The 20,040-nt window shown below is 48.2% G+C and overlaps 1 protein-coding gene and 1 long non-coding RNA gene across 6 annotated transcripts in view; one reads left to right on the top strand and one right to left on the bottom strand.

Annotated features, from left to right (window-relative positions):
- Positions 1 to 10,451, top strand: part of MDGA1 (MAM domain containing glycosylphosphatidylinositol anchor 1) — a 253,690-nt gene extending 243,239 nt beyond the window's left edge. For 2 of the 5 annotated variants that reach the window (XM_081186379.1, XM_081186381.1), the window contains exons 16-17: positions 2,372 to 2,480; positions 3,076 to 10,451. In XM_081186379.1, coding sequence (XP_081042505.1) covers positions 2,372 to 2,480; positions 3,076 to 3,167 — 201 coding nt within the window. In that variant the 3' untranslated portion in view covers positions 3,168 to 10,451. The remainder of the gene's footprint in view (positions 1 to 2,371; positions 2,481 to 3,075) is intronic. The other 3 variants (XR_014005922.1, XR_014005923.1, XM_081186380.1) reach the window with 3 other exon arrangements.
- The window catches only part of LOC308582932, a 211,818-nt gene that overhangs the window by 12,223 nt on the left and 179,555 nt on the right, over positions 1 to 20,040 (bottom strand). Inside the window, exon 6 of the long non-coding RNA XR_014005945.1 lies at positions 3,035 to 3,351. This is a non-coding gene — a long non-coding RNA (uncharacterized lncRNA). The remainder of the gene's footprint in view (positions 1 to 3,034; positions 3,352 to 20,040) is intronic.

Here is a 20,040-nt window from a genome sequence, read left to right as displayed (position 1 = left end):
TAGAGGCAGCTCCAACTTCCAACTCTGCTGTTTTGTGATTTTTTTGACATATACATATTTACTGCATGCTTAAGAGACATTCTCCGTCCCCAAGGAATCCTGGGAACTGTAGATCAGGGGCAGGTAGGAGGCAGGGACACATAATTGTGAATATTATTAGCACCCCATGGTGGACCACAATCCTCAGGAATATTTGTGGAAAGCCGTAAGTGTTGAATAGATAAAAAAAGGGTGTTAATTTGTAGTGTAAATAGGTCCTGTGGTCTGAAAGGGTATTATTTATTATTTTGAGCTGCTGCTGCTTCTTGTGAGGGGCAACCCACAGGTGTTTGTTCCTGGAGAGTTCATTGTGATTGTTATGCCCTGCATCTTTATTTCTTTGTTCAGGGAATGATTCCTTATGAATGCATGTCTGTGTATTTGCTTTGTTTTACTTAGCTCTGAAGTGCATATCATGCTTTGGGGTGCCATAAAACAATAATCTTGTTACTTGCAAGTGTGCTGTTTATGGCTTGTAGCTCGCTTATTGCTGTGTGCTTAATGACAATGGGGATGGGCAACTAATTTGTTATCATTCAGTTGCTTATGAGCCTGCTCCAGCATACGTTGGTTTAATTCATAGGCTGCTTTGACTCTCATTTCTGTTATAATGTTTCTGGACCATTTACACTTGACAGGGATGGGAGCATAAATAGCAACACTCATGAACCCAGATTTCTAGGCACACAGTAACATTGTCATTTGGTCATATGCCACAAGGCTTATGAAGGCAACATTACTATTTTTATTCTATCTGGCTCATCTGGGGGTTTTGGCTGGGCCCTCAAGAACTGGTGATGAACCTGGGGCATTTCCAAATGACCGCATCAGGTGTCCTTCATAGGCATTTGAGCTACTGCATCAGTCTCCCAGCTGACTTTTCAGCGGCTATACTAAAGCTTGAGTTTGTACATAATAGGTAGCTAGATGGAGGAATAGTTTTACTGTGAAGTATGGTGAAAGAGGAAAGGGCTCTTGCATCTTTCTTTAATGGTTGTGTAGGAGAGGCAATATCAGCAGGTGTAGCTTGACACAAGGGGAGGTGAAATCTCAGAGAGAGACACATCCCTTCAGACTTTATCCTTTAAATTGCAGCAAGCGGGAGGCAAGGAACGTAGTAGAGACGAATATTTTCTTCTGAATACATGGACATTGCTCGTGGCAGGCTTGAGTTGCAGCCATCTCTTGCATAATAGGATATGAACACAGAGGTTGGCTTTGCACCTTAGGGAATGGGAAGCGACTGAGCCTTTGCCCTAAGCTTCCCGTAAAGCCTTGTAACCATAGGAACAGCACGCATGGCATGGGCTAATGAAGCTGTAACTGCCAGGCCTCAAGAATGAAGGAGCCCCCTGTGATTCCAGAGTAAGCAGGACAGAGGCAGGAACAAAGTTGTGGCCTTCACAGTGGTGGGTTTTGAGATATTTTAGCACCAGAGCAAGCATGAATCCTGCCTCAAACAAAGGAAGATGCAGCTTGACTCGTTCCCTCCTTAGCTGGTTGCTTTTGGGGACTCACCTCCTATCCTAAGGCCTGGGGCAGATAACGAAACAAGGATGACCCATTAAAATGAGGAGGACATTCAAGAGTATATGCATACTTAAGTATCTACAACTACTTTCCAGTTGTAAACCACTGACACAAAAAACTGCAGTGTTTTACGTTGCCTCTGAAAAATGTTCAAGCTTGGGGGCAGGTGCATTTAGTAAAAGATGACTCGTGCTAAGGGGGTGAGGTAAAGGATAGCAAAGATGTGATGAGACAGGAAAAGGTTCTGGTTGAAATGTAATGTTGTACTCATGTGATTGCTTCTCCAGCACATTTACCACACAATCCCATAATTGCTCAGAAATAAGCGTCGCTGGATTGATTTCCAATTAAGTGTGTAATCCTATTAAGAGTGTAACTGTTGAGAGTAAGCACCATTGGGCATGGTGGTATTTACTTCTGAGTAGACATGCATAGGATTGCACTGTTCCATTACTCAGCACCAACAGATGAGTTTCCTTCCTTTTCCCAAACCATACCTCTTCTCACACTCCTCATTTGATTTAATCTTCGTAAGCGCTGCTCTATTTCCCCTCTTGTCTATGTCCTGGTTATTTTCTGAGTCATCTGCTATTGGAACCTGCTGATAAGCCTAAAAGTGGATTCTCAGTTGGTCCCTACGTTTAGGATAGGGCATGGTAAACACAAAATGACCCGAAGAGAATTTGGGCGTTTTTCTTCCTTTTAAAAAACAAACAGAAAATGGGCATGTGAGAGTTTAAGGGGTTGGGTCCCTGGCCTGCTACCTGAGATCCTTTCCAACTCTGATGTGCTCTGCCTGCAGATCATCTTTGAAGGCGTCCGTGGCACAGGCTCAGAGGGAGATATTGCCATTGATGACGTCACTCTAAAAAAGGGAGATTGTCCAAGGAAGCCTGTTGTCCCAGACAAAGGTAATGGCTTATATTTGGCATAGTGTTTGAATAGTGTTTGAATATCCCAAATCAAAAGTAAAGGTTGGGAGAATTCTGCATGTTGACTTGACTGTTTTGCATATTTGCTTATAGCAGCAGGGTCCATTATTGATTAAGGTGCGTGTACCTGCCTCACTTGAATTACTTTGGTGTTCCAAAGTGGAGTCAATGGCACAGATGAGATTTCTGGTGGAACAAGAACTGGGAAACATGCCACACAATCACCCGATGCTTAACCAATTTTCCATATGTAGTTCCAAATGGTTTATTGATCCTCATAACCTTTGCCATGTTCGTTAACCAAAGTTGTTCTTTAGAACCCTTAATCATCTCCGTTGCCCCCCTCTGCACACATTCCAGCTTGTCAAGATCCTTGAACTGGACACCATACTCCAGGTGTGGTCTGACTAAGTGGTCCTGTTACTTCTCTTGATCAGGATACTATACTTTTGTTGATGCAGCCTTGAAGAGCATGAGCTTTTTCTGTGGCATCACATTGTTGTTGTTTATACTACAAAAGCAGGAACAGTTACCTTAACTAACCCTTCTTCTTTCTTTCTTTCTTGCCCTGCAGCAGTTGTCCTTCCAGAAAACGGTGCCATCACCCAAGACAAATTTCCCCTCTGTGGACCGTTACTTTTCTTCCTTTTTGTCCTGCTCAGATGATAGCAAGCGAGTACGTCCGTCTTCTGAGACTTTCCTCCTCCTTTCCTACTTGGTCACCTCTGCTCCTCTTCCTCCCCCTCCTCACTGGCACACCAAAGTGTCCATACCAAAGACTGATAAGCATGACGACGCAAAGGGGATCCAGCTCAGAACATAGAAGGATTCCTGGAGGAAGTCATAATGTCTAAAAGAAAAACAAATCTTGATTATTAAAAAAAACAAACCACAAGAGAAAGAGGGAGGAAGGAATGGAAAGAAGAGATGGAAACAATAGAACGAAAGGCAAAGATGAGAATGACAAAGCTATTTAAAAGGATGAATGAAAGCGGGGGAAAGCCACATTTCCTTGGGAATAGTGGACAGGACTTCCTCAGGGAAGTGGGAACTTTTGTTTTAAACAAAAACAAAATATATTAAAGCACAAATTTCTACAAGAACTGTTACCTTCTTTACCACAGAGCCTCAGTTTAGGAGACAGTCTAGCACAGCACCCCCTTCTGGATCTCTGTGTTATGACCTTTCCCTGGCTGGCTCTGCCTACCATCATCTGTCTGCTGCAGCACCACCTCACCTTTCCGAAAGAGCATCCCACTTGTCTCCATTGGGGGCTGCTCCTCCCTGCGTGCCGGTGACCACGGAATCTCGCCCCCGCTGCATGTGCTTCAGAGTCTCCATATGCATTTTCAAGACTCTCATGTATTTACTTGTCCATGTGCAATTTGCTTTTGACCCATTCTTCACACCTTTGTGCCCCCCAACTTTCGCTCGGCAAAGCAGAGAAACAGACTCGTTGCGGACGGTGGAGATGGATGGAAAAAATCTGGGGCAGACGTAAGCTGCAGGATCAGCTGTTGACCTCCTCTGCCCCCTCCCTCTTTTTCCCCTTCTCAAGCTGCTCAGCTCTCCCTCCCTTTGAACTTGTTCTTTCCACCACCATGGATGTAGATTGTCAATCTAGCATAGGGAATGAAAGAGGCTTTTTGGTCAGGGGCCTCTTTGGCAAGGTGACTGAATTGTGGTGCTGCACTTGGCAGCGTCAAAAGCATGAGCTGCAGAAGCCTTAAAGCAAGGATCTCCTCTGAGACAAATTATTTAATAATAACTGTCTCCCATTCCATTTTTTCCATAATTATCCCACCAAAAACATTTTCATATACTACCTTTCATCTTCTCCTAAGCCCTTATGACACCTGAATTTGCAATAGTTGTTTGTTAATTGTAGTACCTACCTGTGGCTCAGTACTAATTGCAGGGTGCTGATATCATGGTGCTTGATTTACCACTCAAGGATGAGACTGCTCTATTTCAGTTTGCATGATGAAGTTGGGAGACAGGTGGAGCCCTCAAGCCGGGTGATGAGCAGAGGAAGCAGGAAAAGAAACAGACCAACCCCACAGGAGTTGGGGCAGGTGGATGCACAAGGGTGGGGAAGCTTAAAGGGAATTAGATGGCAGACTTGTGTTTTCAGAGATGCCACACGACCACTATAAGAGACCAAGTGATCTCAGGAAAGCAAGCTTGTTGCTCCCAACTTGAGCTGGGCAGCATTAACCCTTCTAAATCAGTATGTTAAACTATACATTATGAAGTCAGGAGGAGGTGGTCTTCTGAGTAGGGTGCTTTGGGTAAATGTTACCCTGTTGCCCCTACTTCCATAAGCAGCTCGCAGAGGGGAGTTTTCAGTACAAAGTTTCACTCTGCACCAGTGCACCCATTACTTTGAGCTTGTGAACTGCATTCGTATTCAAGGAATACCTTGGGTGTAGAAATGCCCACCCACCCCCATCTCACCTTCCTCCACCTTCAGTGCTGTCTTGGCAAGTCAGGGCCTTTTTGAATCCAGAATCTATATCTTTGAAGGAAGGTTAAAGTAATTTAGGAGCTAGTAATGGTTTTGGTTTCCCCAGTACCCAATGCTTTCATAGACTTGTAGAGTTGGAAGGGCACTGACAGTTACTTAGTCTAGCTGCCTGCAATGCAAGAATCTCAACTAAAACATCCATGAGAGATGGCTATCCAGCCTCTGCTTAAAAACTTCCAGTGAAGGAGAGTCCACCACCTTATGAGGAAGTCTGTTCCACTGTCAAACAGCTCTTGCTGCCGGAAAGTCCTTCCTGATGTTTAGTCGGAATCTCCTTTCTTGTAACCTGAAGCCATTGGTTTGAGTCCTACCCTCTGGGGCAGGAGAAAACAAGTTTGCTCTATCTTCCATGTGACAGGCCTTTAGATATTTAAAGATGGCTATCATAATTCCTCTCAGTCTCCTCTTATTCAAGCTAAACATGCCCAATTCCCTCAACTGTTCCACCTTGTCAATATCCTTCTTAAATTGTGGCGCCCGGAACTGGACACAGTAGTCCAGGTTTCGTTTGGCCAAGGCAGAATAGGGCAGTACTATTACTTCTCTGGAAACAGTCAGGGCATGTATCCACAGCAGTGACCAGAGGAGGAATGACCACTGAGAGGAGTGCAGAAAGAAGAAACACCATGGTACACCTGCATCAGCACAACCAGATGCCTTTCTCTGCCCCAGCTGCAACAAAACATGTCTCTCCCGTATCAGTCACTTCAGCCACAGCAGGCGCTGTAACTCTCCAGCGGTTTTACTTCTCCCCTCAAGGGACACTCTTCCATTGTCTCCCAAGATGGACTGATGCCAGCAGTATTACTTCCCTTGATCAGGACACTATACTTCTGTTGATTCAGCCTAGCTTTATCCCACACATGGAAGGAATAGTTTCCTAAATTGGTTTTTGCAGGGCTAGATTTGTAAGGTAGCTACAGAGTAGGATCCCAGCCAGTTTAACTGCCAAGTTGTGCCTGAATTACCTTGATGGTTCTGAATATGCTGATTCTGCTCCTTCCAAAACTCTTTGCAGGTCAAAGTATACTGGTGCTTGTAATAATCTAAATGTGAAAGGGGATGGAATGGCCACATTCCCTTATGTAGGAAGATTTAAAGCACAATTCTACACATGTCCCATTTAGCTCCATGGGGTTTACTCCCAGATAAACTATGTATAGGTCTGCAGAGATTTTTGGTACCCTGAGCAAATATTATCACTGCTGCAGGAGATCTGAGGAGAGCATATGGCATAGATGAAAGAGATGTTCTTTCATATGGTGATAGTTGTATAGGTTTGGCTGCAAGTGTGAATGCTGGCAGAGGGGAAACAAAGTTTATGGCATCTGAGAAATTCATTAAGCATACCGACTTCATATTGTTTAATCTGGATTGGATTATATATTTTTTTCCTCCCAGATGTCCCAAGTGCTTTCTTCATTTTCACAGCCGCACAGAGGTAACATTCAGAATTGTTTGCTGTCCATCATTTCCTAGTGGCTCTGATAAAGATTCCTACCCCAGTTATTTCTTACACAAAGGAGGATACTAGATTGCTGTTGTACAAGAGAAAGGTGGTAGGGTCTCAAAATTTCTAAAAGCCTCCATGACTGGCCTTAATTGCCCCCCTTTTAAAAGAATGGAGGCTGCATTACCCTTTCCTTCTGATTTTACAGTTCTTAGAGCCATTGGATAGGTAAAATCTGTAGATTTCCTCCTTATATTTGAAGCCATTGAGAATTAACCTTTCCAAACTATCAGCAAAAGCATATGCACACACACACACACACACACACACACATTTTTATGCACACTTTACCCTAGTATATGTATTTTGTGGCAGATTACTTGGCTGGAGAACTGCATTGCAAAATTGGGAGAAGTATGAATTTCAGGGGATGGCTGTATTCATGTATTGTTCATGTATTGTTTCAGAAAGTGTGGATTAGGTAGGTTTGCCTTTAAATACCAACTGAGTCCGATTTCTCCTCAACCCCTAATCCTGGAGGCCATATTGTCTTGGAGACTTAGTAGTCTATGGGTAGAAAGAGTTGTGAGCTACCTTGGAAATTTGGAGAGTTTTATTGCAAACAGGCATTGTGATATTTGGAAGAACAGGCGTGTGGGATTGGCCATGTAGAGAGGGACGGGGGACAAAATACATATCCTGGGCTGGTACCGTCCTCTCTGTCCCTTTTTCAGTGCGTCACCTTTATGATTTGAGCATACATCTATATGAGAATGTGTAAGTAAGGACCAATGGTGCCTATCTATTCATAGGGGATATGACTTGCTTGTAGGAACTAATCATGTATTTAGTTGTCATTGGTTCAGGTATCTTACCAGTGATAAATCTGCATTTTAATCATCATATAAGTCTCAGGGAGCCTCATTTACTGATCCCTCCTCCTTTTCATTCTCTTTCCTTTCTTTGGCTTAGAAATAGCAGGTTTTCCTGGGGAAATTGCTACCTCAAGTGCCTTGGCTCGTCAGAAGCATGAAGACTGAAACAACAGGTTTCATGTCATTGTACAAATTGTTGTTAAGAGGAAATATAGAATGTTTTTACAGTAGCATGGACAGTGCAGCTGCTTAAACCCTAGACCTGGCACCGCAGTTGTTAATACTGGAAACATAAACACTTGCAAGTGAAGCAGAGTTGGGTTGCATTAGTACTTGAACATTTAGACCTCCAAGTAAATGTCAGGTGCTTCCAGAGGAGTGTTATAGTCACTTAGGAATCAGCAGCTACTTATAGCCTAATGGATGTCAGCTGTGCTGTTATTTAAAGTACATATAAAATTATTGTTCTGCTCTATTCAAGTGGTACTTTTTATGAGTACAAGAAGCTTAGAACCCAATACCCTAGACACACAAGATTTTATAAATATTCTGCCATCTTAAAGGAGACCTGCAATTTCAACTGGATGTATTAATTCAACTGGATGTATTAATTAATTAAGCTTGTGTGTTATGATGCAGCTATTGCATGAGGCATTTCGTTCATCCAACAGGTGAGTTTCATTGCTGCATAACGGCAATGTGTGCGGAAAGAACTGTGAGCTGCAAACCAGTCCATCATGTAAGGTACTACAAAAATCTGAGATACAGTATTATATTCATGGAGGCTTTTTTTGGCGGGGGGGGGGGGAGAGAATAAAGTAAAGACATGAATGTGAACCAATTAAATATTTAGGTTATGTGCGTGCATATGAGATGGGGGTGTATTTGCCATCAGTAAGTCCACTGGTCTCTCTTAGCCATGCCAGATAATTATAACCTCCATATTCAGAGGAAGTATACTTCTAGTTGCCAGGTGCTATGGACAAGCAATAGAGGATGGCCATTGTCCTCTTGCTTTCTGCTTGGGAGCATTCCAGGGAAATCTGGTTGGTCAGTTGAGGAGAAGCCTGGAACAGAAGCAGCATATCTTCTTATTGGATGCAGGAGAGCCTTTGCTTTTCAATGCTGTGCAGCCATTGCATTCTAAACAACAGTTGCTGCTGACTTAAAACCTTCCATGTCTACATAGTCAAACTAGGGCTAGTATTCCTGCCAGGTGAGTGTCCCTTTTATACTGAAGAGTTAGCTTCACAAAACCAATCAAGGAACAGATATTGTATTATGTGATTTATCTCACCACTGGAGAAGGGTCACAGTGAGTTACTGCAGAATGTTTGAAGAAAGGACTAAATTAAACAGGTGGGGCATGGGGAAATGATTTTAGATTATTAGCTTGCCTGTTGCTTAGGATTCATTATTAGTCAAAAGAAAAAGGGGGTCATATATGAAAGATTATGGATTTGTATGGCTGTATCTCTCTGGCTGTTGTACAAAACTAATTTCCTGTACTTTTGGCAGTTATTACTAACATTGGGCCAGGTTAGTAAACTTTATGTGAGATGTGAAGGATTGCAACTGCAGTCCCATGCCAAGTGGCCCATGTTATATTAGAGGATGTGCCTAAATATGCAGTGCAAACTGAGTTTAGCCTTGGGTCTTGATATAAAGCAACAGGAGTTCAAATGCACCTTGTAAAAATGATTTTACGCATTTAAATGCAAGTAAGAAAAGTTTGCAGCCTGCAGATGAAAATGATACTTGTACAGGGTGTGGGCTAGCCTAATATTGTTCAGGCCTCACAAGGAGACAGGCTGAGGCAGAGATCCCTTTTCTGCTGGAAGAAGGAAAATATTAGAGCCTTGTCACGGAGCAGTCTTTTGCCTCCACCAGGTGCTTTTCTCTGCTGAGACCAGGCTCCAAGCAGTTGAACGCTTCTTCCCCTTGTAGCCTTGCACAAAGCTTGCTACATTTCTCTCAGATCTATAGAGGCGGCTTTAGCCACCAGCCGGCAAGCCAACGGGAGGACTGGCATTCTTTGCATGAGAGCTGCCAGTTTTTGGAGCGCTGTCTTCTTCGTGTCCCAATGTTTTTCATTTGCCCTGATTGGCCTTGGATGATGTTTAATAAATGAGCAAGACATTTACAGAGGAAGATCTCCCATAGTGCCTTTGAAAATTGCATTTTAACGAGGACCAATTTACACTCCATGGTAATAAACTGCAGTCTAGAGACCATGGTTATCGCAGGAAGCTTTGCAGCTGAAGGAGGAGGCATGGGTAGTTTGAGTGCTTCTGAGTTTTACCCCAAGCAGAGAACTGTGGCAGACTGGTGATAACCTGCCCTCTGTGTGACAATAGCAGAATCAGGAGGAAGCAGCCTACCCTACATGTGAGAATGCGGACGGCATTGCCTTCTTGTCCTCTGATGCCTGGTCTATATGCGCAACAGAACGAGATGGAAATTAGGTGGTGGAAACCTGAGATAGTAGAACAGACTATACCACTTTAGACTGCAAACAGAGGATCACATCAGACCTCAGTTTGACTTTCCTGTCCTTATCAAAGAATCTCTTACAAGAGGGAGAATAATAAGCAAGAGAGAAAATCATTTAACAGATAACTTGATAAGAACTTGACTTCATTCAGCCAACATCCATTTGCTTCATTGCTAAGCAATGCTATAACTAGTGTCTCAGACGGAGCTCCAACTGAGGGAGGAGGGATTTTACACTTTCAAAAGTTATCCAGACACCAGCTTTTCCTGCTTTCGTCTTCATTTCTCCCCACCTCCAGGCACCAAGTGATGTAGTCACCTGTTGCATAGAATGGCATCCCTGACTACATTGCTGCATATACATGTCTGTAGGACAATAGCATTCTCTTTCAGATTGCAGCTCTGCCTACAGAACCAGTATTACAAATATCTCAGGCACCACACTAACACGTTGCAGATAATGCCTGGTGGAGCACCTTGGACAGTGTTATTGGTGTGGCCACTAGTTGAACTTTTTATGATGACACAACCCACTTCGCTAGTATCCAGCCAAATAAATTCCCCAAGTGTGTACTATATCAAACTCCAATAAATTAAATTGTACTGTCAGGGGTTTAGGAGCAGAGGCACGGGCAAGGGAGGAAACAGAGAGCGAAGGGGAGGAGGCAGAAGAAAAGATGAGTGATGACGACGACCCGAGATCTCCTAGTCTTTCCAGTGAATCAGAGGATTCACAGAAAGGAGCACCAGTGGCCAGGGCAAGGGGGGAGTCAAGGGGGGCACCCCAGGAAGATAGAGCCAGAAGGGACTCAGGGGGGAGCAGCTGGAAATCGGGACCAGCGTCACCGCCAGGAAGCAGGGAAGAGGAAGGGAGCCAGGGGGGAAGCGCTGACAGCTCACCACAGGAGGGAGGGCATGAGTCAGGAGTGGCCACACCTCCATCGGGGAGCGAAGAAACGGTTAAGAGGAAGGTGGAAGGTTGGGCGCGCGCGCCAAGTTCAAATGCAGAGGAAGGCGGCGCAGTAAGCAGCCCCGAAAGGGAACCAGGTCCTAAAGCCCGGCGCAAGGAGGCAGGAGGGTCCGGGTCAGCGTCAGAAGAATCCCGGAAGGAAGAAGCCCCGGGGGGTAGAGGGACCCAGAGGAGGACAGTCAGGCGGAAAAGGTGGAGCAAGGCTAGGATATTAAGTTGGTGCACACGGGGCGGAGACTCAGACGGAGCTTCGCCGATCTAGCTACTAGACGTAGAGTTTGCGCGCAGCAGCGTGAGAATGGAAACTGTAATTCAATAAAGACTTTTACTTAATGATCGCTGGCTAGCGTGATCCTCTGTGAGCTAGGATCTTCAAGCAGCTCTGACAGTAAGCTCCGTCTCTCCATTGTGGGCATCTACAGCCTCAAGGAGGGGAGAGAAACAGGTGCCTACTAGCGAGCTCACGAACGGCAGACGACATGACGGCTGAGCAGCAGATAGAGGACCTCAGAAAAGCAGTGGCACAACTGAACGCCGAGGTTCTCGCATCCAGGAAGAGAGAGGAGGAGGCAGCTGCCGCCTGCAGGGATCTCCAGGTCAGGTTAGACGTGCTGACAAAGCAGACACCCCGGCAGGAGGGAATTGGGTTGGCGAGACGGACAGGCGGGCTGGTCTCTCACTTCGATGGGAACCTGCAACAGTATCCCAACTTTAGAGCCGACGTACTGTGTGCACTGCAACTGCTGCATAAAGACTTTAGAGATGAACAAGAGAGAGTGGGGTTCATCATGTCCCATCTGCATGGGGATGCGAAAGCATGGCTACGCAATTTATGGAGAGATAAGGATCCGGCGCTCCAGAATGCGGATGCCTTTATTAAAGCGATGGATGGGTGCTTTTTATCAAGTATTGACGTGGATCTTGCACGGAAGGAGGTGCATGGGCTGAGACAAGGGAGGGCCAGCGTCAGGCAGTATCATGCCCGCTTTTTCGCCTTGGTCAGTGCCCTGGAATGGGACAGAGATTCGGCTCCTGTAAGAGACCTCTTTTGGGAGGGGCTGCACAACTCGATTAAAGATGAGATCGCGAGGGGGGAGAGACCCCGAACCACCCAGGAGGTCGTTCAGAGGGCACTGGCAGTGGGGGTGAGGCTGGAAGGACGTCCGTGGAGCAAGGACGAAGGGCGTGGAGGGCGCGAACCAGCCGGGGGCCCCTCCTTCCTTCCCAGAGAAGCAGCGCGGGCGCAATCCACGCCTCCGCCAGGAGGAGGAGCCGAACCTATGGAGGTTGGAGGTGCAAGGGCTCAGTCAGCAACCAGAGCCCTAGCACCGGCAGCAGTGAAAGCGAAGCCTCCTAGAGGGAACAGGAAGTGTTACGTCTGTGAGGAACCAGGGCATATGGCAAAAGAGTGTCCCCAGAGGCCCCACAAGCTCACTGCAGCCTCGGCAATGGTGACTGCAGCAACGCAGCAAGGAGGACCACAGCAGGGAAACGACGCAGTCTGGCTGGAGGAAGAGGCACTGGGGCCCAGCCAGACGTGTTAGTGACGCAGTCCCCAGAGATTTTACAGCCCGTGAACCCCCTCCCGCCCAAACCAGTAGTGAGGCTCACAGCATCTCTCCAGCTGCCCAATGGAATCACCATAGACGTGCCAATCACCATTGACTCAGGCAGCAATGCGGACTTTATAGGGCAGGACTTTGTCGACAGGCACGCTGTGCAGTTGCTGCCGGCCACACTGCCCCTGCAGGTTGTCACGGTGGATGGCAGGGAGCTGCTCGGGGGGCAAGTGGTGAAGCAGACGCCACCAATGGTGATGCGACTTGGGAATCACAGAGAAATCATCAGCTTCAACGTCACTCAACTATCTGACACGCCCGTTGTATTGGGCATGAGTTGGCTGGACAAGCACAGCCCAACGATGGCTTGGTACCAGAGGCAGCTGACCTTCGGCTCTTCCTTTTGTGCTGAACACTGCATCGTGCCCAGGCAGGAAGGAGAGGAAGAGGAGTCACAGCTGCTGCTAGGCACGCTGCAAGCGATTCCCCACAAGTACGCTGAATTTTTGGAAGTTTTCTGCGAGAAGGAGGCAGACAGGCTACCCCCTCACAGACCATATGACTGCAAAATTGACCTGCTGCCGGGGGCGGCGCTGCCTAAAGGGAGACTGTATTCCATGTCAGAGGACGAACTGCAAGAACTCAAGGAGTTCATTGATCATAATTTGCAGCGCGGCTTCATCCGGGAGTCCAAGGCAGTGGGGGGCAGTCCCGTATTCTTTGTTAAGAAGCGGGACACGCCCCAAAAGAGACTCGTAGTGGATTACAGGATTTTGAACAGTGTGACTAGGCCATCGGACTTCCCCATGCCCCGAATTGACGACCTCCTCGCAAAGGTACGGAAGGGCAGAGTGTTCACCAAGTTGGACCTGCGGGGGGCGTACAACCTCATTCGCATGCGGGAGGGTGATGAGTGGAAGACAGCCATGTTCACGCCACTGGGGACCTACGAATATAGAGTTATGCCTTTTGGATTGCAAAATGGCTCCCACGTTTTTCAAGCATTTATGCATCACGTGTTGGCGGGACTTCTCTACAAGACGTGCGTCTGTTTCTTAGATGACATCCTGATCTTTTCGGAGTCGCAGCAGGAGCATGACAAACACGTCAAGGAAGTGCTGAGCAGGCTAAAGCAACATAGGCTCTACGCCAAGCTGGAGAAGTGCCAATTTGACGTGACGGAGGTGGATTTTCTGGGCTACAAGCTGTCTGACAAGGGGCTCGCCATGGACAGCGCCAAGGTGCGAGCGGTGTTGGATTGGAAGAGCCCGCGCAACCGGAAGGAGGTCCAACGGTTTGTCGGCTTTGCGAACTTCTATCGCAAGTTTATCAAGGGCTTCGCGATGCAGACGGCGGCCATCACTGACACGCTTAGCTCCAAGAAAAAGAAGTTCATTTGGACAGAGCAGGCGGAGCAGTCCTTTCAGGCACTCAAGCGTCTCTTCGCGTCGGAAGAGCAGCTGCTTCATGTCAACCCCAGCAAGCCGATGAGGGTGGAGACAGACGCTTCGGACAGAGCCGTGGGGGCGGTCCTGCTGCAGAAAGACCCGCAGGTGGTGTGGCGACCGGGAGCGTTTTACTCCAGGAAGCTCAGCAAGTCCGAGCAGAACTACACCATATGGGACAGGGAGTTGCTGGCCATTCACGCAGCGTTCAAGGCGTGGAGGCACTTTCTGATCGGCGCCAAGCACACGGTGCAGGTTTGCACGGACCACAAGAATCTAGAGCACTGGCGCACGGCACAGTTCCTGAACCAGAGGCAGATACGTTGGGCTGAGTTCTTTGCGAACTTCGACTTCCGAATAGAGTATGTCCCGGGGGACACCAACATCATGGCAGACGCTCTCTCCCGTAAGCCACAGTATCTGGAGGACGCAACACCAGCGGCCGCCATGCACATCTTCGCACCGACAGTGTGGGCGTGCGCCGCGGCGACCGTGGACCTAGAGGCGGTGCGACGAGCGTTGCAGGGGGACTCCTTCGCACAAGCAAAGATGGCAGAGGTGCAAAGGGGCAAGGCAGCGGCCGACGGTTTCCAGCTAAGAGATGGATTGCTCATCCGTAAAGGGGCCATCTACGTGCCGGGAGACGAACTTCGAGCCAAGGTGCTGCAGCAGCTGCACGACGCGCCCACGGCCGGGCACTTTGGCAAGGAGAAGACGGTGGAATTAGTAGCCAGGGATTTCTGGTGGCCTGGAATGAGAGGGGAGGTCGCAGACTACGTGGCGAGGTGTGACACCTGCCAGAGGGCCAAACCAGTGCACAAACCGCCGGCCGGACTGTTGGAACCCCTGCAAACTCCGGTCGAACCTTGGGAAAGGGTGGCCCTGGACTTTGTCACGGATCTGCCCAGCTCAAGGGGCAAGACGGCAGTGCTGGTGGTGGTGGACCTGTTTTCCAAGATGGCCCATTTCATTCCGTGTGCTAAGGTGGCCACGGCGGAGCAAACCGCCAAACTGTTCATAGACCACGTGTTCAAGGTTCACGGTCTGCCACGGTCTATTCTGTCCGACCGGGGGCGGCAGTTCATCTCGAATTTCTGGCAGAAGCTGATGGGCTTCCTGAACGTCAAGATCAACCTGGCGTCGGCGAGACACCCGCAGACCAACGGGCAAGCGGAGCGGGTCAATGCCATCATGCAGCAGTACCTGAGATGTTATGCAAATCAACAGCCTGCGACGTGGGTGGATTACCTGCCGCTTGCCGAGTTCGCCTACAACAACACGAAGCACGTGTCCACGGGGGTCACGCCGTTCTTCGCCAACAACGGAAGGCACCCCAGAACCTTCCCGGGACTGGAAAGAATGGGGGAGGGGGAGCCGCAGACAGCAGATGCGTTCGCGTCGGAGCTGCAGGAAGTCCACGATCAGCTGAGGCGCCACCTGGAGCTGGCCAAGCACGCATACAAGGTACAAGCAGACAAGCACAGAAGGGTTGGAGAAGAGCTCCACGTGGGAGACTGGGTTTGGTTAGCAGCCAACGCAGTGCCGGCCAGGTCGTTGGCCAAGAAGAAACTAGGGCATAAGCAACTGGGGCCCTACCAAGTCGAAGAGCAAGTCAACCCGGTAGCTTTCAGACTGGCACTTCCGGAGGGTTCCAGAATGCATCCGGTATTCCACAGATCGGTGCTCACTCCCTACAAGGCACCGCACAGGTTCCAGGAACCCGGAACGGCGCCGAGTCCGGCCAGAGACGGAACAGGGCACGCGGGAGTGGCACAGAAGGAGCGCATCAACGAAGTCACGGAGATTTTGGACTCCAGATGGGGGGAAGAGGGGGTAGAATACTTTCTCGCCAAGGAGGGCACCCCGGCCAGTGCGAACAGCTGGGTGCCGGGCTACGCCTTAGACGAACCTCTGCTCAAAGACGAGTTTCATGCCCTCTTCCCACATAGACCTATGCCAGCAGACTTTTTCGACGACTGGCTTTTCACGCCCACGCTTTCGGCCAGCACGTTCCGGGGGTTCGACTCGGACGAGGAACCGACACGAGACGTCCGTTCCCCGGAGGGGTCACCCTCGGGATCCGCCTCAGAACCCTCGTATTGGTGGGACGATAGGCCAGAGGAACAGTTCCGCAGAAAGTGGCTGGAATGCTCAGGACGAGCAACGCCGCCAGGAGGAAGTGAGGGAGAGACGGACATGGACATTTTCGGGGACGACCCTGGTTTTGAGCACGGCGGCACAGAGATGGAAGCGGAGGTGACCGTCGTCGACGAGAGCAGGGAGGAAGAACCGGAAGACTTCAGATGGAGGCCCGCCACGGGAAGCGACCGATATCCGACGTTCGTCCCTTTGCAACAGCAGCCCCCAGCTCCAGCACCGGAAGGAGGGGAGGGGGGAATGGGGGGCTTCGAGGGGGGGATGGATGTCAGGGGTTTAGGAGCAGAGGCACGGGCAAGGGAGGAAACAGAGAGCGAAGGGGAGGAGGCAGAAGAAAAGATGAGTGATGACGACGACCCGAGATCTCCTAGTCTTTCCAGTGAATCAGAGGATTCACAGAAAGGAGCACCAGTGGCCAGGGCAAGGGGGGAGTCAAGGGGGGCACCCCAGGAAGATAGAGCCAGAAGGGACTCAGGGGGGAGCAGCTGGAAATCGGGACCAGCGTCACCGCCAGGAAGCAGGGAAGAGGAAGGGAGCCAGGGGGGAAGCGCTGACAGCTCACCACAGGAGGGAGGGCATGAGTCAGGAGTGGCCACACCTCCATCGGGGAGCGAAGAAACGGTTAAGAGGAAGGTGGAAGGTTGGGCGCGCGCGCCAAGTTCAAATGCAGAGGAAGGCGGCGCAGTAAGCAGCCCCGAAAGGGAACCAGGTCCTAAAGCCCGGCGCAAGGAGGCAGGAGGGTCCGGGTCAGCGTCAGAAGAATCCCGGAAGGAAGAAGCCCCGGGGGGTAGAGGGACCCAGAGGAGGACAGTCAGGCGGAAAAGGTGGAGCAAGGCTAGGATATTAAGTTGGTGCACACGGGGCGGAGACTCAGACGGAGCTTCGCCGATCTAGCTACTAGACGTAGAGTTTGCGCGCAGCAGCGTGAGAATGGAAACTGTAATTCAATAAAGACTTTTACTTAATGATCGCTGGCTAGCGTGATCCTCTGTGAGCTAGGATCTTCAAGCAGCTCTGACATGTACTATAAACACAAATCTATACATTGTCATACAGTTTATGAATGCTCTCTTAGATACTGTCTTGCAGGGTGGCATTTCACTGTGCAGAGCTTTGGAGATGATGCTCTTTGAGACTAATGTTCTCCAAGACAATTGGGGGAACCAACCCCCAGAAGGAATGTTTTTTTAAAGGGGCTTCCAAAATGTAAGTTCTTACAAAAGGCAAATAAGTATGTGTAACCTTTCAGATGCACCTGTCATTAGACAGGGTGAGGTGATCTTCTCAAGGCAGTGTTTAGGGGTACTGCTCAAAAATAGCAAATTTACATTTCTTTATTTTCTCCACCACTGGGGGTGGCATTTAGATTTTTCACCTCAGGCACCAATATTTCTTGCGCACTCTTCTGGCTACTGACTCCACTGGGACCAGGACTGACCCACATCTTTACAGCACTAAGCAAGACATGCATGGTCTGCCCTTTACAAGCAGAAGGAGCCAACTGCAACTTCAGGACAGATTCAGGCAACCCTGACAGAAATAATGAAAAGTGGGTGAGACTATCTCAGTTGCTACTCTGCCCCCAAGGATTTTGATAGGGAGTAAGAGTATCATCCACACAGACTGTACCAGTGAGAGGCCTGTGATAATTAAAAAACAATATGTGGCTCAATTCAGAATGGGAACTTCCTTGCTGAGCATTCATTTAAAAAAAGCTGTCTTTCCAGGAGCTCTCCTCTGGCTCATATTTTTGGTGCATGCACATGTGTGGTACTGCAAGCATATGCATTACTTTATTGTGCCCTGAGAATTTGGCACAATTACTTTCATTTGGTACTACCTGCATGGCTGCAGTTATACCATTGTGGATGCTATCCTTTAGTGACTGTTTGCTGGCAGCATGATATTTTGTAAATTACATGTACGGTTTAGAAGTTCAGGGAATTTCACAGCAATCTGTGAGAGTTTTGTTGAGAGTGAGGGATTAACATTAAATACTTTCTGTGCATACACCCACAAAGCATCTGGCTTTGGGCTGAATGCTGATCACACACACAAAGTATCTTGTTTAACATTCTGAGCCGCAGAAGAACTTCAGAGGGAAGTGGCACTCGATTCAAAATAGAGCCAAGCATTATGAGCTGGACAAATTAATATATTGAACCAAGTAATTATGAACTTCATCACCATGACTTATTATAACTAAAAAGGGATTCAGAGCTTTAGATCCTGGACAGAGAAGCTCTCTCTTTAACCCTGCTTTCTTTTATTGTGTTCATTTTCTGAATGGTGCAGACAATAATGAGGCTGAAAATCTGTGGGTCAGTAAAAGAGCTATAGTAGGAGCTAATGGGAAGATCCACACAATTATAAATTAGGAAATTCCCGCCCCCATCTTCCTCGTAGATCCCCTCAGTGCAGTGTCTAGCACTCAGGTCTCCTCTGCTTTAGCTACCTGAATCTGAGGCTGCAAAAAGGCCAGCTTAAATGGCAAGACAGCCTGGATTCTCACCCAGAAAGCTAATAGCAAGGAAAGGGGTAAGCAGAAGAGGCCAAACTGATACATTAAACAAAACGGTTTGCTAACACAAGGATAAATATGGTCTAGAACCCAGTGGGGAAGAGGCTAAGGGACTGGGTAGCTGCAGAAGGGAAAAGCTTGCCCCCTATCCAATTCTCCCTAAAATGAGCTCCACTTAATGCTGACTTTTAGGAAATTTTACCCAACATTTGTATACTTGGCAGGCAGAGGCAACTCCAGGGTTAAGGGGGCTTCAGGCAAAGTGACTCTCCTTCCACAGTGAAGGTACCCAGGTTGCCTTGCACTACTATGGTGGTAATCATAGTAGTGATCCAGTCAGTGCTGGCCGAAGAGGCATTTTAACTGCACACACACAGCAAAAAAAAAAAGACACTTTTTGCCAAGCTACCCAATAAAGTTCCTTTCCCACACTTCCAGTTGCAACTTGCAAGTCAAAAGCATCTGTTTTTCCTTGTGCAAACAAGAGTCCCAAATTTGTTTTGAATATGTCAATTAGCTCTTGAGTTATCACAGCCAGACCATGCACACAAATACTAAATTAGTGATTTCTCTTTGGGGGGGGGACTACAAACAAATTGTTAAGCTTATTCATCCTCCTCGGAATAACCTACAATTCAGCAAAAAAATCAATAGTTTAATTTTAGCATTTCATGTAGGCAGAACTGTATAACAAGCCCTTGAGAGATGCTATATTGGGGAAACTGAAAAATGTCAACGGGCGCTCACTGCCTGATGCCAGTTGGAGATCCCAGGGCAGCCATTGTCAGAGGGTGCTGCTGGGACCCAGACAGCTGCCCGAGGATGTAGCATGCCGGTATCAGGCCTGTAAAAAGGAGCTCATTGCTTTGAGGTTCTAAAGTTAGTCAGTTGAATAATTTCTGTTATGGGACGTGGGAATCACTAGCCTCTTGGGCTTGCTGATCAGAAGGTTGGCGGTTTGAATACCTGCAATGAGGTGAGTTCCTGCTGTTCTGTCCCAGCTCCTGCCAACCTAGCAGTTTGAAAGCACGCTAGTGCAAGTAGATAAATAGGTACCGCTGTGGCGAGAAGGTAAACAGTGTTTCCGTGCGCTCTGGTTTCTGTCACGGTGTTCCATTGCACCAGAAGCAGTTTAGTCATGCTGGCCACATGACCCAGAAAGCTGTCTGTGGGCAAACGCCGGCTCCCTTGGCCAGCAAAGCGAGATAAGCACCACAACCCCATAGTCGCCTTTGACGGGACTTAACCGTCTAGGGGGTGCTTTACCTTTTAATTTCTGTTATCGGGAAGCCTGGGAGAGGGCTTTCTCAGTAGCAGTGCCCCATCTTTGGAGTGCTCTTCCATCCCAGATACGGCTGGCACAAACTTCCTTACACTTTTGGTGCCAAGGGAAGGCACATATTCTCACCTAGGCTTCTGTTGCTTAGGTTGGTACTTGGTCTACTGCTGACTCATTGTCTTACCTGCCCTGCTGCTGTTGTTTTATGTGTGCATATGTTAGATTCATTTACTGTACTGGCCCTGGTGGTTTAGGGATATTTT

This window comes from Podarcis bocagei, assembly GCF_964188305.1.
Source record: "Podarcis bocagei genome assembly, chromosome: 3".
NCBI classification, from domain to species: Eukaryota; Metazoa; Chordata; class Lepidosauria; order Squamata; family Lacertidae; genus Podarcis; species Podarcis bocagei.
Note: the sequence above shows the minus strand (reverse complement) of the source record. Positions and strands in the feature narration are given on the sequence as shown.